General features: G+C 39.6%; 1 protein-coding gene across 2 annotated transcripts in view; it reads right to left on the bottom strand.

The window, feature by feature from the left end:
• unc5ca (unc-5 netrin receptor Ca) overlaps positions 1-27,484 on the bottom strand; it is a 188,866-nt gene that overhangs the window by 61,772 nt on the left and 99,610 nt on the right. For both annotated transcript variants that reach the window (XM_086314507.1, XM_086314509.1), the window contains exons 3-4: positions 20,781-20,924; positions 3,474-3,577 (exon numbers count right to left, since the gene is read on the bottom strand). In XM_086314507.1, the coding sequence (XP_086170633.1) occupies positions 3,474-3,577; positions 20,781-20,924 (248 nt within the window). The remainder of the gene's footprint in view (positions 1-3,473; positions 3,578-20,780; positions 20,925-27,484) is intronic.

Here is a 27,484-nt window from a genome sequence, read left to right as displayed (position 1 = left end):
ACTGCAGCTGGGGTAATCACTCACACTGAGACAGACGCAGACAGGCAAACACACAAATATTCACACACACACACACACACACACACACACACACTAATTCATATCCCCACCTGCTATGTGCAGTCAACTGGCTTTGCCTGGCCTTTGGGGTCACTCCAACCCTTTCATGTTTCAAGACAACGACCTCTGCGAAAAACCTTTGTATGAACCACTCAGTGCCTCAGGTTTTTATTTGAAATAGCTGCTTAATTTCACCAGCAAGAAACTTTGCTGATGACTCCACGCTCTAGTTTTAGATACAGAAAAATGTGAATTACACTGGAAGTGCTTTTCATTGAACCTTGTGCTGCACCTGTTACGATTTTCCTGAATTTACTGTCTGTGTCCGTAAAGCCTTTCCTGTTGAACTGCTGAACCCTCCTCGCTGATTCCAGTAGCTTTCCATCAGCTTTTAAAGGCTTTCTATCACAGTCTAAAGAGATTTAGATGTGTCTCAAGGAATTCACAATGCTTCAAATGGGAGCTTTAGAGTGAAAGAGAGGAGAAAAAAACATGTAGAGGAGACTAACTGTTGACAAGAGCAGTACTGTCAGAGAAATGTGAAAAGGTTGTAATAGCGCAGCGGTGTACAGACATTTTCTTTCCACTCTCGGATTAGGTTGACCCTGACCTCTCAAGGCTATAGCCGTCAGGCAGCAGTTAAAATGATCACTGGCTAATCTCTTTCTTCGTATATGTCCCATAATACTTTGTGTGTGTGCATTCCAATGCTGTATCTGCACACATATTTGTCCTAATGTTTAGGTGACTCTCTATATAATCATGTACTGACTTGATGAATATTAATGTTAAATTTGAGTTTATTTTGAGCGGGGGAAGGTCAAGGAGTCGGGTCCTGCATGTTGACAGCCATGCAATACCAGCTGGGCGTTAAAATGTGGCTATCACGTAACCCCGTCGCACTGACAACTTTACAGCAGTTGTCAACTTATATTAAAACATTTTTAGAGAGGTCACAGGACATCAGTAACAAGAACTGTCACTTAAAGGGAAAAAATTGTGGATGTATGTATATAAGAATTTGACAGGCAAAAGAGGACATGGCGAATGTGAATGGCAAAGAGGATACGAACAAAGACGAATAGAAAGTCAGAACAGATAAAAAAGATAAAAAAAGAAAGTCAGGGCTACAACCTGAGGTCATCAGCAGGTTTTAAACCTAAATCCTTCTAATCAGCTTCAGCAGACAGGGGAGACAGACCAATCCATTTGCTCCAAGATCCCATTATGACAGCAGAAAAAAGAATGGGAAAAGGTAGCAAATTGAACACAGTGGAAAAATTGCTTCAAGAGTCCACGTGTGTGTATTGTGTGTGTGTGGCCATGAGATTTATGAGTGTATGCCTCTGTGCATGAATGTGTTGTGTTAGGTGTCAAAAGATAAAATGTGCTATGACATGCAGATAAGGTAGGGGTACTCGTGTGTCATTAGAGATGAGCTTGGTTACCAAGAAGAAAGTTGTCAATGTTAATGTGCTGGTGTTGCTGTCAGCTACAATGAGTGGAAAGGGCCTTCATGTTTAAATGTCCTTTGTGGTTCCTACTGTTAAAGTGACAACTCAACAAATTTATTTTCTTGATTTCCCTCAAAAGAAGAATTACTCATTTCTAGGAGCAGAAGAATACGATCACTCTGTTTTTTTTCTTTCTTCCATACCACTCATTTCTCTATCATTATCTCTCTTGACACCCGTCCTTCATCTCTGCCTTTCTGCCACACTCGCCCTCACTTTGTATGCTGGTCTGTCTAAGTGCCTCCCTCACTCCCTCTCCTTCAGTTTCTCTCTCAGGGGAGCTGTGTACTTAGCTGCAATTGAAAACGACTATCAAACCCCAAGGATTGAAACCTGATTCAGACACTCCTTATTCTGTACAACAGCCTTCTCCGAGTGCCGTGCTCCTCTTCCCCAGTGACCAACTAAATGAAATTATGTATTTATCCATTGAGGTGGGAACACAGCCAGATGAAACCAGGGAAGCAAAGAATGATGTGAATTGTAAATGGTGTTCTCCACTGTAGTTACAACGCTACGGTAGTGGAAGTGACATGTGTGGCTCTTCCAAAGTGGGTGTTTACTGTGTGACACGTTTGATGAGTGAATAAATTACACATGTGCTGACAATATCCTCGAGTCTCACAATATTATCTCACATAGTAAAGGCAAGTAAGAGTATGTGTGTGTGTTAGCAATACAGGTATTCATAGAATAGCTGGTCTTGAGCACGGCAAGTGTTAAAGATCGTCTAATTTATTTGTTGTTTACTGAATCCGAATTTACTTTGGTCCAGGTTTCACTGCTATATACATTATACAGAACTGTGCAAAAGTCATGAGTCATCCTCCATTGAAAGTTGGGAACTTCAGGAATATTTCTCTGGAATTCATGAAGGACATTCAAAAGCTTTTCGTTGGGTGTTGGCAGTGTTTTGTTTGCTGGCTGTCCTACACTGCTTCAGTAATGTCGAGGTCCAGGCTTTGAGTGACAAAACAGCTAACGTCCAAAGAAAAATCTTTAAAAGACCTTCAGAAAGCCAAGAAAACTACTGCTAAAAAAAAACCTGTATTGTATCTGTGCAAATAAAGGAATTCAGGCCATTTTTCAGTCTTTTTTTCCCCCGCAGAACTCAAGTACAGTAAAAGAACGTGCAATAAAAATGCTAATGTACAGGAATACAGACTAAACCTCTGTATTCACTGGAGTTTTTTCACATCCTGTACTCAAATTGGCTCTCTGGGGACACTTAACTCTCAGCTTAAACTTTAGGTTTTGGGATTATTGTTACCTTGGCGTACCGGAAACTTGTCAGTTAAACTAGGATTTAGGCCGTTCTCCTGATTTCCCCTGTGGCAGTTCGACATGATAACGCAAAAAAATATCTTATACAAACATGTCGGATGACAAACACCAAATCATTTAATACTAAACGCTGCTTATTCACCATGCCAGTTGCAATGGAAGACATTTACAAATGAAAGCTATCTTGACCCCTGCTGTGTTTTGGAGATATTGAATCTTATAAATTTAGGCTTCGTAATAGTAAAAAAATATCAATTTAACAAAATGTGCCAAAAAGGCACAAGAAATTTTTATTCAGCACAGCCTTCAACCACCGACTGCAGACTGTGAAGGAGCACGCGCACCCATCAAACCACTCAGTTCTGCTGTCTGTCGTTCAAAGTTCCAGGCAATTTCAAGAAGTGTCACGTAAGTAATAACTGACTTTTCAGTGGCACTTTAAAGTTATTTCCACTTGATGATTTCTATTTTTATACCTTTTTACATCTATTGTTGTCTTCATTCTGTCATCCCCTCTCTTCAGTCACTTCCTTGTTCTGCTCTAGCAGTCCTCCTAATCTCACATCTTACTTAACATTCACTTCAGGTGGAAGTTAGCGATTACGCTGCACATACCTCAGCAGCTGGGATGCCCTCTGGAGGGCGACACTGTAACAGAACTTCCTGCTCCAGAGATACTTCTTTTCCCAGGGGTTCTTGTTCAAATGACTTCTTCAGGTCTGGGGAGAGAAACAAGAAACTTAATGCCTAGGGGCAAATTATAATGTCAACCAGACATCATGCGAGGCCATCTGGCAAAAAAGCCTCCTCTGATTCAGCAGTTAGGGAGACCATTTTAGCGATAATGCTCTGTCAGTGTAAAGCAGGGACATTACTTAATTTTGACTTAATAATGACACAGTAATTATGAAGGTGGGGGTGTTTGAAGACAGCAAACATCAGCTGACTTCTCACACTCTTCAGTCCACAACAAGAAAAAAACACTTAGTTACCTTAGTTTGCACAAGGATGCACAAAGCTAACCACACACTTACACACGCAACAAGTACAGTCACTGGTCCGAATACTTTCAAACGCTTTAGCTTCACACATTAAACCCAGTCTGCAATGCACAATGTTTAACCTTGCTTTCCTCCCATACAGATTTCTGAAAGCTGAGGAATCTCCAACAGGCCAAAGACAATAAATGATTCAAGCTAATGGTTCACATGCCATTATAAATGACAGCATTACAAAGCAGCATGGAATGTGCTGCTGGTTCTTTCACTGAATGTTTCAGAAAGGACTGTGCCGTTTTCATTTTGAAGAAGGAAAAAAACCCAAAAAGCTCAGAGTAGATGACTTTAGGACAACGAACCAGGACAACAGAACTGTGGCAAAGGGGACGGTAGAGAAAATGCATCCTTTACATTAAACATTAAAAACACTAAAAGTTTATGTTTGATCTTTTTTATGGTCTCGTATTTCTTACAGTGAGTTACACAATTTTATGAACTTTCAGACAATCTCACTGCTCTGGGAAACCCAACACTAGTTTTTCTATATTGGTCTGTGCGTGTGTGTGTGTTTTTTTTTAATTGAACATTGCCCTCTGATTCGTTTCATGTATTGGAAGTACAGTTTGCCTTTCTGCTCACCTCCCTAGTCTGCTGCCTTATGATATACTGCAATCGTGTATCCCTTTCCCGAAGTTGAGCTCAACACATGTAAAAATAATTAGCCTGCCACAGAAAACAGCTCATAAAGGCACGCTGTAACACGAGATAGATGGCAGCATTGCAGGACTTAGCAGGTCACTTTATTTATGGTGCTGATCAAATGCAGTGGATTTCTCCATACGAATGTATGGAGTTGGTGTGGGAGTATGAGGCAAGAGACCACTAATCTTTCCATCTAGTCTTTTGGATGTGCAGTAACTTCTAAAGTGTGTAATATGGCAACATCAATGTGCTTTTTTTCTCCTGCAAATTACTTTTTAAATAAAGTACTTACATTCACATCTCTTTAGTGCAAATAAAAGCAAGATTTGTAACTGGATGATAGTCTAAATAATTGAAATAATTTCAGCAAGTCAGAGTGATGGATTATTTTGTTGCATACCTTAAGAAAATGGAGTGAGAAATGTAATGTTGGTGTTTTAATAATATTTTAAATACTACTAACATGGCTTCATTTAGCTGTGGCAAGCTGGTAAAAACCTTTTCTTTAACTTTCAAAAGTTTGAGAGTCACTTTGTTGGTTGGGGGAAAAAGACTTGCAGTTAATATGTCCTCTGCCCTTAGTTTTTTAAAACCATACAGAGAACTTTCATAGGACGGAGCAGTGTGTGTGTGTGTGTGTGTGCGTGCGTGTGTGTCCATGTTGTATGTACGTCTATGTGTGTTAACCTTGAATACTTTTGCTTTCCTGGTTCCCAGGTGTACTCTTAATCACCTTATCCGTCAGCAGTGGTACACCATTTGTGGACACACACAGCCACACACTAGACAGGACATTTTTTTAATGCTGAACCAATCGACTCTGAGTCACTCTCTGGGTATTTCATCAGAGCATTCACCTTACAGTGGCTAAAAAGACATGGAAGGTGGAGGAGTGAAAGAGAAGGCAAAATGGGAGGGGGAGAAAGAGAAGGTGGAAGTTGGGATGGCAGGTGGGAGCTGAAAGATGAGAGCCAAAAAAGTTGGCAGCAATAGCAAGACTTTCCCTTTTTTTAAACACCAAAACCATCTGCTTGGTCTGAAGTCTTTTTCATGTCCACGTTGCTTTAATTAACTCATCCAATAAAAATGAAACCACCCTGTATAGTCTTCATTTGTGTCCTTTATTTCTCACAAAATCAGTAATCCACCAAACCTCCTTATCATCAGTCCAACGTTGACTATGTCTCTGTTCTCATGACTCAAACATGTCTTTAAAAGAAAATGAATGGGAGCAAGCCTTTTTAACTCTTAGGTGAGCCTTAAAAATCTCAACTCTTTTAACCCTAAGAACGAAAAATGCCAACTTTTCAAAGACTTCTTTAAACATATTATATAGTCATATTTTTTTCACTTTAAATGACTCAGTCTTTTAAAACTGCTTCAGCCTGAAATATACATTGATACATCTATCAGCACCAGCACATAGCTGGTGGCATGGTGCGCAAGTCCTGGGATCAAACCTCTGGCTGCTGGGACATAACAGTGCATTCCAGTCTTTGTGGGAGACCAAAATATGGGGATGACAAAAAAAGAAGGAGAAGTCCGCTCTGTCACTACTTCAACCATCTCCTCTCCACTCTCAGCATCAGATGAGTCAGAGTTGGACTCCGGCTGGTCTGATTCTACCTCTGAGACCTCCTCGCCATCTTTACATAGTGTAAAGATGGCGTCTCATGTCCAGAGCCTCCAGTGTTTTTACCAAATCCCAAAAAAACTCATACTTCTAACCATGGCTGCATAAATCACCTGAGCAATAATACCATCAACAATCATGTCAAGATGTGGGATCAAAAATTGCATGACTTGTAATGATTTTCAATGGGGCATTTTTTGGCCTCAGGATAAAATGTGGCTGTTTTTGTACAGCCATTTTAAGCTAATTTAAGGAACAGACAAAACAGTTGTGAATTTTTTTTTTTTTATTAATGTCCTCTGGCAAATATAAGCTATATTCATTCCGCGGCCAAAGCATGAAAATAAAAAATACAAAAAACCGAAATGGCACAAAATGTCCCCTCTAAGAGTTAAAGTACTTGTTTATCATTTTTGATCTCTTGAATTCAGAATCATTAATCCTTCTCGTCTGTATTCATATAAAGCCAAGTGTTTGAGCATGAGACCAGGGTGCTGATCAAACTGTGTTTAGCCCATTAGTTACGTGAGGAATGAAAGGACAAGTTTCATATGCTGTTCTCACACTTTCTCTCTCACAAACACATACACCTTTTTTTGATATGAAAAAATAAATAGAAATACAGTATATAATGCAGAAAAAGACTTTGTACAATTCTAACGAACTTGAACGTCCACATTTGGTATGACCACTTTTATTCTTCAACTGAGCCTGAGGAAAGCTTTCGTGTAATTTATTTAAGTACAGTCTTCAGGAATAGTTCTCCAGGCTTCTTGAATGACATTAAAAGCTCTTTTTTAGATGTTGGATGCCTTTTGTTCAATTCTCTGTCAAGATGATCACACACTGCTTCAATAATGTTGAGGTCTGGGCTCTGGGGAAGCCAATTCATGACTGACTCTATTCCACTGTGTGCTTTTCTATCCAGGTATGCTTTCACTGCAGTGGCACTGTGTTTTGAGATCATTGTCATGCTGAAAAATGGAGCTGTTGCCAATCAGACACTTTCCAGATGGTACTGCATGGTGGATCAAAATCTAACCAAACCTTTTTTGTGTTTAAAGTTCCACCAATTTGGACAAGACCCCCAGTACGACTGATTTTCAGTGCAATTCTTCAGCCTTTTTTTTTGTTTCTCTTCTTGAACCCCACCCTTCCAATTCTGATGAGCCTTCAGCAAATACTAGATCAACACAACGGAAGGGTCAGATACATCGCCCAGGTCCTGTAGCAGGTCAGTCATTCAAGTCCAAATATATGAACAAGGCATTAGCGGTGAACATGCTATTACTCCGATGTACACTAATATAGGTAGTAACCTATAACTATGTGATTTTATCCCAACCACACAGTGAGGTTTACTTTCATGTGATATGAATCAAATCAGATTTAATGCTTAGAGTCATATCAGTGAAGAGAGTTATGTGAGGACACAGAGTATTGTTGGGGCTGAATGATAACTTCACAATACAGTCAAGTCCCTGTGGGGGATGACAGCCTGAACAGAGCATGATGGTTCATTATGGGAGTAATCACCCAAAGCTTTAGCCCTAAATCCACCACATGGCTACCCACACAACACAGACACACACGTAGAGGAACAAATAGTGAAAGACAAAGAAAGACAGAGGCACAGAGATACTATGGCAAATAATAGACACTGGAGACAAGGACAAACAAGCTGGCACAGCACACATGCAGACAGGACAACAGCACACATGGTATGATGTTCACAGTGGTGCAAATAAATAGACTTTCATACGTGCCTTCAAATGTGCAAATAAATTAATTAATAAATAAAACTACTGTAGACATAAGAAGAAAAAAGGGGAAGTGATTGAGGCATGAGACACTTCTTTTATGCCAGGCAATTCCAGGAACAATTTCCTAGTCTTAATTAGTAAGGGAGATGGTGAAATGAGGAGTTGGCTGTGAGTTGATTTCCATAAAGATTGAGAATGAAATTAAAGCAGATTAAAGCAAACTGCTTGGGGGGATGAATAGACACACACACACACATTTACACACATTGATAACTTATGGCTGACAAATTGTCACCAGTTTGGTAGCAAGAGCACATGTTTATTTGAAAGGTGGGATTTTTCTTTGTTTGTGTGTTTTTTTTAATTTAATTATTTTTTTTGCTTTTGGTTTAAGTGTCTGTGACATTGTGTCTGTGACACTGGGGGCCACAGATGTGTGTTGCTGTGCACACATGTGCCCAAGGAAAATTACTGCATGCTCAAAACAGGAGGTATAGCCGAATCATTTCACTGAACCCAGTTCACTCATTCATAAATATAACAAAACCATGGCTACATTCTTGAGAGACCTTTTTAGATTTACAGCAGAGTTGAGAAGCAGAGACCTTATGCACTGTTCTTCATTGGGAACGCTCTCATATGTACAGTAAAAGAGTGTCAGCATTTATTCAAAAATGACCTCTTCATGCATAAACTCCTCGTTGCCTTTCTCCTCATCTCCCTCTCCTCGAGTCCATCATCGCCCCCTCTTTTCCTCTCCCTCTGAAACTTCTTCTTCCATTGCTCAAGTAAGACTGTTATTATGTTTGTGGTTAGTTTGTTGCCTCAGGCACCTCTACATAAGCACATTCAGAGCAATTATCTAGAATGGGTGTCTTTGCCTGTATACTACCAATGCCAAATCATATTGGTTTCCCCTCATGCAGCTGCTCAAGCAATAAAGAGCAATGTGAGATTCTTGGGAAAAAAGGAGGAAAGGAGTCTCCTTCGCTTTCACAGAGGATAATTTGTGCATCCACGTCCTTCACAATTGATTGTAATTAAAAAAAGAAGAAAGAAGACCTGCGGCTTAGAAGAAAAGCAAATTGATGCAGGTGATACAAGAAGAAGATATCATTTAATAAACATCAGAAAAATGGGATATAAATGGATCTGAAATTAAAACGTTAAATGATAACCATCCACTTAAGCCATGGCTATGGTGGAAAGAAATTACATTACAAAGATGTTTTTTTTGTGGATTTGTACTTTTAAAGTCTTATCTACATTTCAGTTGCAGATAACTGCAATGCAAATTATTTCAAGTTTATGATATCCACATCGTGCTTTTTACACATCTTTTGTGATGCAGGCAGCCCAAGTTTCATTCTGCCTAGTTAAAATATAATTATAGATATACTCAGTTCAATTATTTTGCATTTGTAATGACTGTAATGTGGGAAGCAGGAGGGACCAGTGGCTTATGGCAAAGTAATTCATCCCTCCATCAGTCAGTTTCCTTAGCTGCTCATCCAGCTTAGAGTCAAGAGGGCAAAGTGATCCATCCACATATCCACCCACTTAACTGCCTATCCACGTAATCCATTTTATCAATTTATTCGAATATCTTTGTTACCCTCTAAATATTAATATTAGGGTTAAATGCTACATTCTGTGTAAATCGACTCTGAAACAATGGTTTTGCTGAAAACAGTATTTGACAAACACAAGTCCAAAACACTGTAAATTTCCAATCTAACCTCAGAAGTACTGTAGTTCATGTATCGTGTGTAGACAAGAGCAGAGACTTCCAAAAAATACTTAACAGTTGATAACAAAAGCCATCTATCACTGTCTAACATGGGCTAACTTCAAACAGATCAGTGAACCACAGGACACAAAGAAGAGTGCCAAAGAGGAAGAACAAGCCACAGCCTGCAGAGCTTTGAAAGCTATAGCAAGCAATCATTGTAACTCACTATACAGTTACCATGTCATTAGATTATTCTGTCTTGGCATTGGGGTCAATTAAAAAAATTCTTGGCAGGTCATTAAATCAAACGATTAAAACTATTTTCATACCCAAAACACACACACACACACACACACACACACACACACACACACACACACACACACACACACACACACACACACACACACACACACACACACACAGCAGCAGCAGCAGCATAATTGGCCAGTAGTTTCTAATAGAATGCTGATTGGTCTTAAATGTACACACGCATAGCTTAAAGTTTGTCAGGATTAATTCTTTTGCGATCATGCTTTAATGGAGCAGCACTTTTCTGCATTTTCTCCTGTTAATCTCTGTTATTGTTCTGATTGTAAAAAATCTTTCTGCTTTAAAAAAAAACAGTGCAGTTAGACAGAGAAACAAATTGATTATAATTTCATTGTGATTGAGTGAACTAAGAACGACCCGAGAGCAGATTAAAAAGGACTATGTGGAGGAAAAATCAACTATTGCTCAGACAGGTGAGCAAAATTAAATTTGCATTACTGATTGAAATACACAAATCGCCATCTTGCCATTCAACAATATACAGTAGGACTGCACGTTTGGGGTGATGCCACTGCTGAGTATTGTTTTTAACATTACAGTCATTGCTAATATTATAAATACTAGTTAATTTGTACAAGACTGATAAAGATGAATACATGTTTGTCAGATTTAATCTGATATATGGCCATGCTGAAGTTGTCTGCGTTTTTATAAGAGCAGTTTTCATCATTGGTTCTTCAACCATTTGATAAAGTCAAAGACTCCTTAAAACTCTGATCTCTTATACAAAAGTCCTGATAAACCAATAAAACTCAAAAATATTTTAGAAGTGAAAGACATGTGACCTTGAGTGGCACAGTCATTTTCAGAGTGGTTATATAGGGAGTCATTTTCTCTAAGTGACTTTAGAGAGTCTCTTTCCACTCAGACCAGTTCTTTCACTCAATGCCCCACCCTGTCATTTCGACACTTCACAACCTGTGATCAGCTCCAGACACCAGACAAGGTCTTTCCATCCACAGTCAGGTTTCGAACAAGTAAACAACTCAGCTCGCTGACATAGCAACAGCATTTCCTCTGTGTTTCCATTTTGTATAATGACTCATTAACACAAAAAACAAGATCAAAGGTTGAGTGCTACCTCTGGTAAGAGACAATATGTTCTGGGGACAAACTGAGTGTAACCGTTCATCTGTTCTGTGGTTGGGATTTTTTAAGTTTTATATTTTTATATTAAGTGAAATATATTGTGAAGATATTTTTTTTAACATACATTAAAAATCTGCATCATTCTAAGAATCAGTTCACTTTTCACACACATAAGGGTTCAGCTGTTGTTTCGTATGTAGCCTACAATATAAAGTACATGGAAGTGGCAGTGAACTGAATGGTATTGTAATGTACTTTGAACTTTAAACTTTTTTTTAAGTTCAGGTTTTATAAGAGTTTATTTTTACAACACATTTTGTTTTGCTTTAACCTTTGACTTTTGTTGTTTGTGAGACCTATGTGAAACTTCCTGCCTCCCTTTAAATTGTCCCCTTTTTCCCCTTCTAAAAAGAAATGTTGTTGGCGAATATGACAAAACAAAACAGTAACTATATAGTATTACGTTGCGTGACACATATGTAATTTTCCCCATAAATGAAACTTTAAAAGGTGACTTGAGTGAATGAGTGAGTTCTGTTGCAAGTAAATCAACACCACGGCTTACCATTATAACACATAAGCGCACCCTGGAGCAGTATTTGACATCTGGGAAAAAGCTCTGTGGCTTAGAGCGGTGGTGAAACACCATAACCACACTCCTACACACACACGCACACCCTGTGGATTCCTAGTACAAAAATGTTTATTCAGTGTTTGCAAACATCATGAAGTCACTTTCAGAGCCAGCAACCAATATCCTCCCGATGATATCACCAAGAGAGCACCGAGGAACAGAGCACTGAGGGTTTTCCACTGGAAAGTTAATTCAGGGTGACTGTGGATGGATGTATAGCAGAAATATGTATAAGACAGTGTGTTTTTGCTATATGCATTACTCGAACTGCTACTGTAAGCATGGCATTTTATACTCAAAAAGGTCAAATGTGAAACTGCAACTGTGGCTGCTGCTGCTGAGCGCATACATCCAAACCACTGCAGTGATTTCCCTTTGCTGAGGTGGGGAATGATTGTGTCTAATGCTATAAGCTACAGTAAAGACAGGTTTAAGCCTATGTGAGTGTAGAAACTATGAAAAAATGCCTACACACAAAAAGAAAAACCAAAAAAATATATATATCACTGTTGAGACTTGTTTTTTCTTAGTCCAATTTAACCATGATTGAAGGAAAACCTAAATACATGCAGCTGAGACATTTGCATCATAAGCAAAACAGACGAAATTCACTAATAGGCATTTTCCAGTTGACACAAGTAGCTGCCTGTGCTCCTGTGCCCCTGAGTGTCTGGACTCCTGATTGCTATGCAAACACTTGTCTCCGTGGAAGGTGGCAGAACAAATTGCCATCATCTGAAATTTGTGTGCGCATGCAGCTGTGTGCAGGGCTGTGTGTACGTGTCGCATGTGTGTGACCTTGACATATTGCTAAGATATTGAAGGAGAAAGGCTTGACCTGATAGCCACAGGGCCAGAGATCATGACTGCCATTGCATGCACATTTATGCGCATGTATGTGTCTACATTCCCCTTACCCCCGTGTACCTGGCTGCGATGCTGTGAATGACTCATTTACTATGTGAATATATCTGTGTTTGCCTCTATGTGCTTTATAAACCACAAAAGGGGCTAAAGTGGTCTGCTACAAAAGTCCAATAAAACTGTCAGATATTAAATATCACTGTATGTGTGTGTCAGATTTAGAGTCACAACACTTATTGCCATTATCCTGCTACAAACTGCATATTTTGTTAGTGCCTCGGAGTGTTACATCTGTACTTATTAAAAAGCTTGGAGATGCTGGAGAATGACACAGTTTAAAGCAAGAGAAGGAGAGAGAGAGAGCGCTGATGACAGAATTAAACAATAAGCTCATGAAGAGCGCACTCTCAATAAGCAATAAGAAATAACAGGGGAGAAAACAATGGGGAAGAAAATGAGTAGGAAGGTGAAAGCAGGAGAGAAATGCTGAATTGCTTTTGCATGGTGCAGTGGAAAAAAAGACACTTTGCTCAGCAAGCTCTAGCTGCCAGGAAGCATTTTAATCACAACAGTAGATCCAAATAGGAGCCGAAAAGCAGGGTAGGTCAGGAGGTTGGGTCGATTTGAAGTAAAAGGTTATCACAAAAGGGGGCTCAGTGTAATCAGATCTGGTTAAGGGAAAAGTCACTGTTATAACTGAGAGAGAGAAAGTGAAGGACGGTGGGACAGATAAAGTCAGAAGGAAAATATGCCAGTACGTGGAGAAAATAAATGCATAAAAAAGAGATATGAAGAGAAATTAATAAAATGAAAGACTACCAGGATTTAGTATAGAAGATTATTTTTTTCTTCTTTGATATTTGTTGAACCTTCAAAGCGTTTTAAAGGCATCATCCCTCACCATCCCGCCACCTAACCTCCAGCAAGTCTCACAGTCGAGCAGTTATAAAGTTTTACCTACTTTGAAAAGTTGGCTGACAAAATGTCGAAAGAAAAGATCTGGAAAGAGCTAGTTTGCTTTTGCTAAATTAGCGTGAAGATTTATGATTTAGCGCAGATCGCTGACAGCCACGAAAGGACTGGTTAGACAATATAAAACATTGTATGTTAAATATAGCAAATATTGGTAACTTTTCTGTTGTTTTATTTATTTATTTTAACTATGATGTGATATAATGTAATTTCAGAAACTACTTTGTGCCACTTTTTTACAGCATTAATAATTAATTAATGAATCTGAACCCAAAAGAAGTTGGATGAAAAACTCAAATCAAGAGATGTGATAATGTCACAGTGCATGCTAAATGATGCTACTGCATGATAAACAATACTGTAAATGGGTTGTGATGCATTCTCATTCTTGCGTACATAGGCACATTTATGCATGTAAAATCGATGCCAAGTACCTTGTTGATAAGCTAAGTCACTCAGCAATACAGCAGTGTCTGCAGTTATGTGTTTTCCTCTGTGAGTCTCAGAAGCCGGTAAACATAAACTTGTATTCATCTGTCTCTTAGTATGTATCAGCCCAAACATGAGCCAAAAACGGCACATTACCCAGATTTCACTGCACCCCAAGGAGGGCCCACTCCATCCGAGAATGTTATTAGCAGAGCTTAGAAAAAATCCTCATCTGATGAAACATTGCAGAGAGTAGTGATGCTGTTATGAATTAAAACAGGAACAACTGACAAGCCAAATTAACGAAGGAATGTACTGCTGCCACAATACTGTGTGATCATACACTGTTGAACTGCAGAGTATTTGCTCTTATGTAAAATTCAAAAACACAACCTTAAGAGTTCTAGTAAAAAAAAAAAACCCATTAAAGTATTTACTTAAAAACTAGAATCCTTCTCAGCGTGGACTTCATGCCCCTTTTGCACAGATTTCTGGAGAGGAGTTCTGACATTGTAAATGTTCTTTTTAAGCTTCTTTTTGCTGGAGGGGTTATATTGGTCCACCTTTATCTTTGAAATACCCCAAAGGTGTTACATTAGATTCAGGTTAAGGACCCTACCTTGCCTGGTCATAGTTTTCATTTTTTATTCCTTTTCAGAAGCTCTTTTTGGTACCGTGTCAGCCCTCTACACCCTCGAATAAGTGGTTAAGAAAATGAATGGGCTTTTGCATTATTATCACACTGGGATATTCCAGTTCACCTGAGCTTTTGGAGAGTGGGAGCTGTCTTGTCAGCTAGTATTATAAATTTTAGTTAGAGTATGCGTTCACTGTGTTATACCAGGCCAGATTCATACCCGTCATGTTGGACCCCTTCTGACCTGAACAATTTATCTTAGTCTTATCCCGAAGGATGTGCTCCCACTAATCACCAGCCTTTTTTCCCCCCATGTTCTTATGCAAGTGTTAGTTTTATATATGATTTTTTCCCCTTGGACTTTCTTGAAGATAGAATTTTCTCATTAATTCCAAGCTGTGCATAGATGCTGATGTTTATATGAGAGCATGCCCTTCATTCTCTTTGAGCTCTTACAGAAATTCTCATTTCCACTGATAATCTACTGTGCCAAGTCTGAAGCACTCACCTGGCTGGTTTTCACTGCTACGCTGTTGAAGCACGGTTTCTGAAAGTAATTTTTAATGCAATTAAGCTAATTGTAAATCACAGGTGTACTCGATTTTATTCAAATGATCACCCGATTGAAACTTGAGTGTCAGTAATCACAGGTGTATCTACCTCTGCTAAAGAGAGTTTCAGGTTTGGGTCAATTAGTTTACTTTGAAATATATTTTTCAGTCATTTATTTTGCATGGCTCATCAAAGAAAATTTTTGAAAGGTGATAGAATTTTAAATGGTTTGACATTTAAATGATGCTGCAGATGTTTGTACTCACTCCATTCATACAGTATACTGGTCAGAGTTTCAGTACAGAAAATAGTTCTTCAAATTCTGTTTACCATATTGAATAATTGAATGTAAGGTTGGATTTAAATGTGATCTACACAACAAAATGGATTTATGTCGATGTATTATTCGGTTATTAATAGAATTAGGTCCATAGGTTTTCAGAAAATTACAGGATTTATACTTTGGTCTCTGTACACCACTGAACTGGATTTCAAATCAAACAATCAAGATGTGACTGAAGTGCAGACTTTCAGCTTTTTAGAAGCTCAAACCTATTTGGGCAAAGTAATAATTTTAAATATAAGGACAGTTTTCAATACTGGGACTCGAATGGTTTGCAGTCAATGAGTGCCTGAAGTCTAGAACACATGGACATCAAACACTGTGCTTTCTCTGCCAGGCCTTTACTGCAGCCACCTTCAGCTGTAGCTCCACCTGTGGTGTGGATCTCTCAGTCTTCACTTCCATCTTCAGTAACTGAAAAGCAATTCTCTTCTGGGTTGAGATCAAGTGACTGACTTGGTCATTGAAGAGCGTATTCCATTTTTCTCCCCTTGAGAAACTCTTGGGTTGCTTTTGCAGTTTGATTTTGGGTCATTATCCATTTGCACAGTTGAAGCGCTGTCTGATCAGTTCTGCAGCATTTGGCTGAATCTGAGCTGAGAGTATAGCTGTGTACCCTCCAGAATTCATCCTGCTGCTTCTATCAGCAGTCACATCATCAATAAACACGTGTGACCCAGTTCCGTTGGCAGCCATACATGCCCATGCCATAGCCTTGCCTCTTCTATGTTTGACAGATGATGTGGTATGCAACAGACCATGAGCCGTTTCTTTCCTTTTCCATACTTTTCTCATCCCATCATTCTGGTACAAGTTAATTTTGGTTTCATCTGTCCAAATAATCTGGTTAATAATTCCTATGATCATCAGATGTAGCTGCGTTCCTTGGTTTTCCAGATTTCGGCTGTTGCTGAGCCGGCCAGTACATTCCTTCTTTCTTTTGCATCAACATCTCACTGGACCTCACATTGACAGTTCCAGTAAACAGCTACCAAATTCAAATTCCACACTTAGATTTAACTCGAGATCTTTTATCTGTGTCACAGAAAATGAGAGAACAGGCCTAACATTACTTTTGAGCTTCTAAAAATTGGTAACACAGCATAATAACGGCCGTTATTAAGTTAAAAGTTAATGCTATGATATGTTTTTTATTTTATTTGATTAGAGGTGGTGTAGAGGCAAAAATACAAATTAAAGTTCACTGTGAAAAAAACTCATGGACCTTTGTTGCCAAATTAATATACTGAATACTTCCAAGATAACTGGAGAGTGAATACATAAACACAGGTATCAAGTTCTGCAAAAGTGAAAATGTGATACATAGTTAAGGCCAAATAAAAGTGGCAATAAAACACAAGGGTCTGCATGATGGATTTCCTTCTGCAGAAAGAATAAGACCAACCTGGGAGAATAAGACTTTCAGGGTGCATGTCTGCTAGAGTGATACTGTCTGTTAAAGTCCTACATATGGGGATGTGTGCAGTTTATCCAGTGTGCATGCTGAATGGACTCTGTCAAATTCCCCAGTTGTCCTTTTGAGAGAGCACTGAAGCAGAGCATAACTGTCAGTATAAGCCTGGTAAACTGGAGAGGTGGGGTCGATTTTGTTATTGGTATTTCTTTTCTGCTTGACCTTTCTATAACCTGAGCACTCAGACAAGTCCCAGTTGTCTTATATGGCTGAATTGACCAGAGCAATGACGCTTGGAAAACTACTGTTGTGGCTTCAAATCTCAGTGAAAGAAGCTCTCAAGGAACAATCCATTGTTTTATATGAGGATTATGTTGAAAGACCAAACGACTTCTTTTAGATCAGTGGTTCTTAACCTGGGTTCGATCGAACCCTAGGGGTTCGGTGAGTCGGTCTCAGGGGTTCGGCAGAGCCTCCACTGCGGAGGTCGCAGAGGTCCAGCCACACCCGAATTATCGTGTAAATTTGTGATGACACGCCCCCTTCTGGCCATCACTGGCTGCAGACGATCATGCTACACTGCTTGGCCAATCAGGGCTGCGGGGAATGTAGCGCGCGCAGTAGTCAACATGTGAATGTCGTGGTAGTACTTCGCGTGATTTTTTTTTTAACATTTTAATCCATACTAACTATGTCGGGCAAAAAAAGAAAGTGGTTGGACGAATATGTACAATATGGATTTACATGTATCACGGAACGTGATGGGAGTGAGCGTCCTATCTGCATGATTTGCAACGCCAAGTTGAGCAACTCTAGTCTCGCACCGGCAAAACTAAAGGAACACTTCTTGAAGCTGCATGGAGACGGGGAATACAAGAACACAACACTTGCTGAATTCAAGGTGAAGAGAGCCAGATTCGATGAAAGGCCCACTCTGCCTGCTCTTGGATTTGTACCCGTTAACAAACCGATCCTCACAGCATCGTACGAAGTTGCTTACCTGATCGCAAAGCAGGGCAAGCCACACACCATTGGTGAAACACTCGTGAAACCAGCCGCGTTAAAGATGGCAAATCTGATACTCGGAACAGCGGCCGAAGGTAAATTATCACAAATTCCTCTTTCAAATGACACCGTCAGCGACAGAATAGAAGACATGAGTAAAGACATCTTGGCTCAAGTAGTCGCCGATCTGATTTCAAGCCCGGCAAAATTCAGCCTTCAGCTCGATGAGAGCACAGACGTTGCTAATCTAAGCCAGCTTACTGTTTTTGTGCGCTATGTGAAAGATGACATGATAAAAGAAGATTTTTTATTTTGTAAGCCTCTTACAACAACAACTAAGGCAGCCGATGTGAAGAAGCTTGTGGATGACTTCTTCGGAGACAACAATCTTTCATGGGACATGGTTTCTGCAGTTTGTACAGACGGAGCTCCCGTCATGCTGGGAAGAAACTCTGGTTTTGGTGCGCTAGTAAAAGCCGATGCACCACACATCATTGTGACTCATTGTATTTTGCACAGGCATGCATTGGCAACAAAAACCTTGCCTCCAAAAATGGCAGAAGTATTAAAAACCGTGGTGGAATGTGTGAACTATGTGCGAAATAGTGCTCTGAGGCACCGCATCTTCAGTGAGCTGTGTAAAGAAATGGGCTCTGAATTCGAGGTACTTCTGTACCATTCTAATGTTCGGTGGTTATCCCGGGGACAGGTGCTGAATCGTGTTTTTGCCATGCGTGTGGAATTAGCCCTGTTTTTGCAAGAGCACCAACACTGTCATGCAGATTGCTTCAAAAATCCTGAGTTCATTCTCATTTTAGCGTACATGGCTGATATATTCGCAGCTCTCAATCATCTCAATCAGCAGATGCACGGTGGTGGAGTCAATATCATAGAAGCGGAAGAACACCTGAAGGCTTTTCAAAAAAAGCTAACGTTATGGAAACGACGAACAGAGAACAACAACTTTGCAAACTTCCCCCTTCTGGACAACTGTGTAAGTAAGGTCGAAGATGTGTCTGGAATCGGAGATGTTTCTGTATCCACGGAACTGAAGCAAACAATTGCAACGCACTTAGATGAGCTTGCAAAGTCTCTCGACAGATATTTCCCTACAAGAGAGTCATATCCAGCATGGGTGAGACAGCCGTTCACGTTTGCTGTTGAGACAGCAGATGTCAATGATGAATACCTTGACGAAATCATTGAAATTCAGCAGAGCCAGGTTCAACAGCAACTCTTCAGAACAACAACACTCTCAACGTTTTGGTGTCGACAAATGGACAAGTATCCAATTATTGCTAAGAAAGCCCTGGATTTTTTTATACCATTTGTTACAACATATCTTTGCGAGCAATCCTTTTCGACGATGCTGGACATAAAAACGAAGAAAGGAACAGACTTTTCTGTGAAAATGACATGAGACTGGCACTTGCCAAGGTGAAGCCACGCATATCTGAACTGGTCTCTCAAAGGCAACAGCAGAAGTCACACTGATTTGCAGGTATGTAATTTGTTGTAAGTTCATGCATTGTGTTGGTTTTGTTCTTTGAACAAGGTGATGTTCATGTACGGCTCATTTTGTGCACCAGTAAAAAAACATATCTATGTCTTGAATTTGAAAAAAAAAAAAAAAATTTCACTAAAGAGGGGTTCGGTGAATGCGCATATGAAACTGGTGGGGTTCGGTACCTCCAACAAGGTTAAGAACCACTGTTTTAGATTATTTTTTTTTTATCAAACATCTCAATTCCCTTGCTCCTCAGATGTTGTACAGCTGTCAAATGACCATCACTCGTGACAGGATTTAGCTTTTTTCCTTTCCCTGAGCTGTTGCTGGGGGACTCCTGAAATGATTTCCCCATGTGTTAACTGTGTATGCAGTATTACATAGTAGTACTGTCTGTTAGAATGATATGAAGTCTGGCCGGGTCTAATCTGTGCTGTGTTCTTTTGGTGACCTTATAGTCAGACTCCCAGTTGTCTTATTAAATTCTTCACCAGACCATAACAGGAAGCTACTGATGGTCGACCAAAGTTATAGAGCTAACTCTCTGCTTAGAAAAGTTACACTGCATTATATACGGTGGGTACATTTTCTTCAAAGGTTTTTTTTTTAGTTAATTCGGTTTAAAAAAAAAAATCTGACTCTCCAGTTTTTCCTGCTTAAAATGTAACCAACTGTAATGTGCTTTTAGTAAAATCACATGCATGAAACAAGACGATTCTTTTCATCCGTTACAAATATTGCATAAAGTAATACAGCCGACTGCACACCTAAACTTCAAAGCAAGGTAACAAACTCACTTTATCGTGTCCTGCTGTTCTGTGGAAATCCACAGCAGGTATGTGCAGCATAAAATCACTGGTGCAAGTGATGAGATGATAAAGAAAAAATCTAGACTACTTGGATGTTTTTTTTTTGCGTTTTTATTTGTAAAAGAAAAATAGGCGGTATAACATCCCTGCACTTGTGTTCATATTACTACAGAGTAATAATAAACTACACACACCAGGGGGTTAAGTCAGTTGTGATGCCTCTATTTGCATTGAATAAGGTAATCAGTTTTCCCTGTTTGCTTTCAGTTTTAGACTACTGTGTTTTACAAAAGGCTTTCATGAGACTGAATCAACCCATGATAACTGTTTAGTGTATCTGTGTGCACAAGATTGCAAACATACACATTTTTACTGAGATAAGAGAAAATGTTTTGTTTTGTTTATCAGATAGAAAACTTTAAATATTAAATGTGGACAATCCACTCCCATAAGCAGTATTTTCCAACTTTTATATCTTGTATGGATGCTTAGAGTAGCTAACTCACATGCAATCCGGACATGTGCCTTGCGGCTTTTGGTGGTTCCAGCAGAGCTCCAGGCCACGCACTGACACCAGTAATCTTCAGGGCCAAACAGCTCCTCCACTTGCTGCCGTGTTATTTCTATGCTGGCTTCTCTCACCACCAGACCTGCAGCAAAAGGGAAAAACACCATTGTATTGTTTACAATTTCAACTGGGAATAAGAATCGAGCAAAAATGCAAGCGCTAACAAATGGTAAGTCATAAATAAGTTATTTTTTTTTATTTACTTGTCTTACTCACGTGCTGATTCTCCAGAAAATGTGAAACTTAAATAAGCTTCTATTTGCCTGATATGGCTTACATGTTAGCTTAAAAAGAAAAAGTAAGAGCAATCCATAATAAATATCTCAGCTAGTAAATTAAAGTTGAGGATAATCATTCAGTAGCTGCTGGTGTTTACAAAGCCAGGTCACTTTACAGAGTAGATCCACTCTGGATTTAATATCACATTTGTGAGATTGTTCCTTTGCGCTTTTACTCTTTATCTCAGTCCACCCCCAATTCCCTCTTTTCTCTGGAGTTTTGAAAGCAGCTCCTATGTAAAGAATAAGTGTAAGATTTGAGTAGCTGCACCCTACTGATAGCACTACAAGGGAGCACAGATAGAGGGGTACTGAAAGAGAAAAAAGGAAATGAAGTCTAAGGGAAAAACTCACGATGAGACGCAGAAAATCTACATTTAAAAAAAATCTACATACAGGATACAGAAAATTGAGAAACTCTGTGACCAAGGAAAGTAATATTCGAGAGAAAATAAACAGAACTATCAAGAAGCGATTAATTAAAGTAAAAACTTTAGGTTACAGACTGGAAAGGAAGGGGAGAGGGCAATGAGAGAAATGGTAGACAGGTAGATGTAATGAAGAGCAACATGACAGAGTTGCAGGGAGAGGAGGATGACAGGTTAAGAGGTGGAAGAGGTCGATAAAATGTGAAAAGGAAAGAGGGAGGGAACAGAGATAAAAATGTATTCAAGTAGGAGTACGTGGGGATTGGGGAGTAGATGGGCAAAATGCCATGAGAAGAGATCTTGGCAGTTTATTTCAGGTTCAGTTGAGTTACAGAGACCCCAGAAACCGTCTCTACGGGGCTCCACAAATCTGACTTGGGCCTATTACTTATGAAGACTCTCGGCAAGTTCTTGCCACAAGAGAGACAGTTATAGCAGCAAAGCCAGGACTGAGGCAAAGGGGACTAAGAGGAAACAAAGTGAAATACAGTGAACAAGACTGAGGCAAACTTAAGGCCATTAATGGCTGGTGGGAGAATTAATAAGTAACCCATAAGGGCAAAGTGTAAGAAAGGCAACATAAGCTTTCAAGTAAGATAGCTGGAAGATCGGTATGGCTTTTCAGTAAGAAATAAATAAATAAACCTCAATAAGATGGAGTGTGTGGAAAGTAAACAGGGACCTTAGATAATACAGAAATTCAAATTGACTGATGGCACAGGGAGAAAAGTGTAGAGTAAGTCCAAAAATAAAAATCTAGTAGGAGGCAAAAAAGGGGCTAAAAGCCATTGATGGGAAGAGCACTGTAAAGAGCAAAGCTTGTAAAACTGTTGTGCATACTGATGTTTGAGAAAACATGCAAACAAAGGAGATTGATATGGCTTCACAGCATGAAATGAGAGAGCAAAGGAGCACAGCAACAGAGGCAAAAAAAACGGCAGCTAAAGAGACAATTATAACAGGCAAGGAAACCAGGACTAAAGCTGAGACAACGAGTGGGCAAGCAATAGCAATGAGACAAAAAAAAAGACAAAAGTGTGAGCACAAGAAGGGCAAGAACGATAGGAAGAAGGTGGAGACCAGTGAGAATGCTACTGCCAAAGTAATGAGCAATTAAAGGGAATTGTTCAAAAGAGTCAGACAGCTAGATGTGAAAAAGGGACTCAGCATATGCAAAGAAGCATATGGGATGGTACATGAAAGACACCACGGGCTTTGGTGACTCAATGAGAGGGTGGAAGCAGGCTTCTGATGAAGACAAATAAATGGGAAACATATACATATTTAAAGCTTTTGCAACACTGTGTACATGACTTATTAGGTTGAATATCAAAAATCATTAGAAGCTAAATATTATTCAATTAGTGGAGCGTTTCAAGCAAAGCCAGTGGCTGCACTGGGATACACTGAGACACGTGTGCAGGAACGCTAAGAATTTGTAAAACAAAACAGGGAAAAATTTAACACTCAGAATTAAATGTGCACTTTCCACCATAAAATAAGGTAATGGCAAACTGGCGGAAGGGGGGGGGGGGGGGGGGGGGGGGTGGCAGCACGAAAGAAGAAAAAAAAAGAGAGCACACTCACAACTGTTTCTGTAAACTACAAATATTGGTCTCTCTCCTGCCTTTACTGCTTGGAGAATAAAACTAAAGCGTGTGGGACGCTGGCGCACCTCAGATATTCTGACTGAGAAGCTGCAGCTGACTAACACTGGATAATAAGATATTTTCTCCAAGCAGAAGGCTGAAGGTTTTAAACCTCAAAGTTTTTTGAACTTGTAGCTTGCAGCTAATAAAAAAGCAACCCAACAGAAAAAAAGAATTTTAAAGTTTCCAGAGATGTATTATTAAATTTTTAAATGGTTGTGCAGTGGCTAGCTAATTAACCATCTCTATACTCTGAAGCATAAGTGCAGAACTCTCAGTTATAAACTTCAGTTAATTATGGTTCAGTGCAAAGTTACTAGAACACCTAAACTGCTAGATAAGAGGCAGGGATCAGCAGTGAAGGATAACAATGTGTTTTACAAGGTAGGAAACAACAAAGAAAACAGACAAAAAAGCAAAACAAACTAGGAACAGGTCATATACAGTGAAAAACCACGCTGTGAAGGGCTAAGAACTTCACAGTAGATTAAAAACATGGCTGTTCCTATGAAAATATGTTGAAGAAAATACACCACTTAATCAGTAGCGGTTTCTGATACGGGCGACACGGGCGGTTGCCCGGGGCGGCATCACGGGCATCGGCCAAAAAAAAAAAAAAAAAAAAATGCTTGTACTCCTGCTGCCCCGACATCATGCCAGCGCATATTGGGAATGGCATAGGCACCGATCGGTTTTCTATCGCCCATTTGCTGGGAGTTGGGCGCCCAGGGCGCCAAACAGGTTAGGACCGCCACTGCACTTAATCCTTGTTAATGTAGTAAAGACTAAAGGTCAAAACTGAAGAGATGAAGTCTTCATCGTGCTAATGCTAACTAATTCTCACTTTCAAAATCAATAATCTGACTTTCGTGAGATAGGGTTTGCTCTGAAAGTCATGCAAAGAAATCACATGAAATCTATCTAAATAAAACAAAGCCTGCAGGCTAGTTCAGACAGACAACTCAAGTTGCACTGCATTATATTCCTCGTGCCTTCTACCAAACATTTCTGGTTTGATTTTGTTGTATATTAAGCTGCAAAATATTCAGTTCATCTGCCTGATGTTTGAACCCATCTACCACCTCGGTATCTACCTCTAGCCCCGGAGGGATGTTTGCTCATTCTGTCAGTTTGGATATGTAATACATTTGCTCAAAGTTATGAGTCCTAGATGCAAATTTTATCAACAATCTATGGTTTTACACATTTCAAACATCAACCCTCTGATTGAAATATATTAGAAAATTATGGTTTCAAAGCCGAAAACAGAAGTTATTGATTTGAATGAATGTATCTCTTAAATAATGGCTTTAGGCTATGCAGGAAGAACAGCTGTGGCCTAAGTATGCAATGTTTTTGACATGACGATTATGCAGCTGTTCACAAGTTTTTACCGGTGACATTCTGCATGAAAACGGATTTTCAAGGTTTATAGTACATCACATGGATATATAAGATAAAGACAGACGTCACTAGGTCCAGAGTTGTGCTGTTGAGACAGCCCTGGTTGTTTCCAGTGTTTGACAATGCAAAACTCACAAAGCAAGAGTTGCTGGGCAAAATCTGACGGAACTACCTGAGGCTTAAAAAGTCCCAGATCACTCAGCGCCTTACTTTGTTTCAATACTGTGCTCAAAGAATTCACATCAATCTGTTATGAGGAGACAAGCATGGGATTCTGGGTCTCTGTAGCATGACAGAACATCACATCAACAAAACCACTGCTGTCAGCTGAGGGAGGTGAAGGGAAAGAAGTAGATGAAAAATGGAAGAAAAGCATCAAGACAAGTGGATACTGTCACAAACATTTCTATCAATCACAAAACTGCACAAACCCCAAAATATTTCTGTTAGTCGTATAGCGTCGATTCATATAACTAAGTTTACTTGTCACCCGGGGAATGGAAGTACAATACTGCATGAATGTGTTTTGTCACTCCAGAACTTCTTTTTTCTTAATGGAGACATGACACATGCAAATAATTTCATCTCTGCTTGCTGCACTTAGGATGTAATGCTTAAAGTCCAGCTTAGACATATTGTATGTATTAGTTTCGCAAAAAACTCATACCCCCGCCCACCTCAAAAAAGTCCATAATAAAGAAGATCTGGAAAACAGCATAACACACTCATCATCACCGAGGTCATAACTCTTCGTTTTGTCTCTATGATTGGGCTTTTCCTTAAGCTTGTGATCTGTAGAAATCCACTGCTAAAAGTGTAAAATGAATATCCATCTATACCCCAGCTGTCATTAGATGAGAGACGGGCCAAAGCCTGGACAGGTCACCAGTTTGTTGCAGGGCTAACACAGAGGGACAGACAATCATTCATTTACACCTAAAGCCAATTGAGAACCACCAGTTAATCTAACGTAATTATCACTGAACTGGGAAAAGGCCAGAGAACCCATAGAGCAACTACAGGCGTCAAGGGCTGGTGTCCTGCAGGTTTTAGATGTGTCCTTGATCCAACCCAGCTTATTTAAATGGCTAAATTACCTCCTCAACTTGTCTTGAAGTTCTCCAGAGGCCTGGGAATGAAATAGTGATCTAAAACCTGCAGGACACCAGCCCTTGAGGCCTGGACTTGGACACCCCTGCCATTGAGTATGGAAACTGAAGAGAAAGGTACCAGCTAGCTGGTGGATTCAAACCGAGAACCCTCTTGCTTTAACTTTGTGTCATAGTGCCACATTTATGACCAATATCCTCATTCTCTTTTTCTGTTCAATAACACTGAGTGCAATTCTTTTTTTCTGACAGCATTGTATTTTATTCTGTTGTACATAATATTTTATTTAACTGTATTCTATTGTGTACAGTATCTCATTCTTATTCTCTTATCCTATTCCAGTGTTTTTTTCTTAATCTGTGTAACTTTGTAACTAATTTGTAATTGCTGTAACCTCACTGTCCACTTTCTGCTGTAACAAAACAAATTTCCCACGTGTGGGCCTAATAAAGGTTACCTTATCTTATACACAGTGTTGGGGAGTAACGGAATACATGTACCGCCGTTACGTATTTAAAATACAAAATATGAGTAACTGTATTCCGTTACAGTTACCGCTTAAACAGGTGGTATTCAGAATACAGTTACTTTGTTGAAATAAATGGATTACACATGCGGTACTTTCCTGTTTCATATTGTCGCGGGTCAGGACTGTTTGGGTTTTGTTTGACAGCTACGTTCTGTTGTTCCAGGCGGCAGCGTTACGGTTGCCATGGTTACAGGGCGACGCTCTCTCTCTCTCTCTGGGACTGTGTGTTTCCTGGGTGAGAGAGCGCCTTTTCGTTGTTGTTGTTGTTGTGCTAAGCTAACAGGCAGAATGCTACAAGCATAGCTCTAAAGAATGTAGCATCATGGGCAGTGTAGTCCGTGTTGCAGGGAGAATGGACTGCCATACACGTTATGGGTCTGTGAGCGCGAGGAGGGAGAAAAAGGGGAGTGGAAAGGTACGAGTTGTCATCGAGCAAAAACGGGAGCTGGAAGCATGTAAATATAATAATAACCACTTCAGCCAAGAAGAGAGCCTGACGAGCCCAGTTGTAAGTAAGCTATTAGGACTCGACTGTACACCGTGTTCGTGTTTTCCTCCGAAAACAATAAGTTCCGTTGGAGCAGCCTTTCAACGCCTCTCTCTGTCTCTCGCAAGAAAAGTTGACCCACACAACAAAGTAAAGCTATTTTTCGGCTACGAGCCGACAGGGACCCCGCCGTATTAGTCAGAGGTCCCTTTACTACAGTTCGGAGTCGCGGACCTTCAGTAATAGTAATAAATCACACAGCAATAGTACATTCACGTTGTTGTAAAAAGCACGATAATATATTAAGTAATCCAAAGTATTCAGAATACGTTACTGTCATTGAGTAACGTAACGGAATATGTTACAGAATACATTTTGGGGCATGTATTCTGTATTCTGTAATGGAATACATTTTAAAAGTAACCTTCCCAACACTGCTTATTATAGAACTAAAACAATAAATAAATAAATGTTTACATAGTACAACGGAAACATAAAACTGGCTGATTTTACTGTTATTTGAAAAATGTATAATCACAACACCCACACTTGTTTTTAAAGTTTGGCCAGGGGAATGTTTGCCATGTCATCTCGCAATATGTTTTGCTTGCCCTTGCAGTAGGATTTAGATGATTTCAGATCCATAGGAACACATTGTGCTCTGTTCTTTTTCCAGCTAGTCAGCCCAATATTAAAGTCTGCAGTATTCCTATGATAAATGTACTACCAGCATACAAAGGTCAGCTTCATAATCACT

The sequence above is a fragment of the Aulonocara sp. 'chitande type north' Nkhata Bay genome, linkage group LG12 (genome assembly GCF_057382095.1).
Source record: "Aulonocara sp. 'chitande type north' Nkhata Bay isolate Kocher_YH1m ecotype deep benthic linkage group LG12, A_spYH_male_GT1.1, whole genome shotgun sequence".
In the NCBI taxonomy this organism is placed as follows: Eukaryota; Metazoa; Chordata; class Actinopteri; order Cichliformes; family Cichlidae; genus Aulonocara; species Aulonocara sp. 'chitande type north' Nkhata Bay.
The sequence above is the reverse complement of the archived record's forward strand: the minus strand, read 5'-3'. Positions and strand labels throughout refer to the sequence as shown.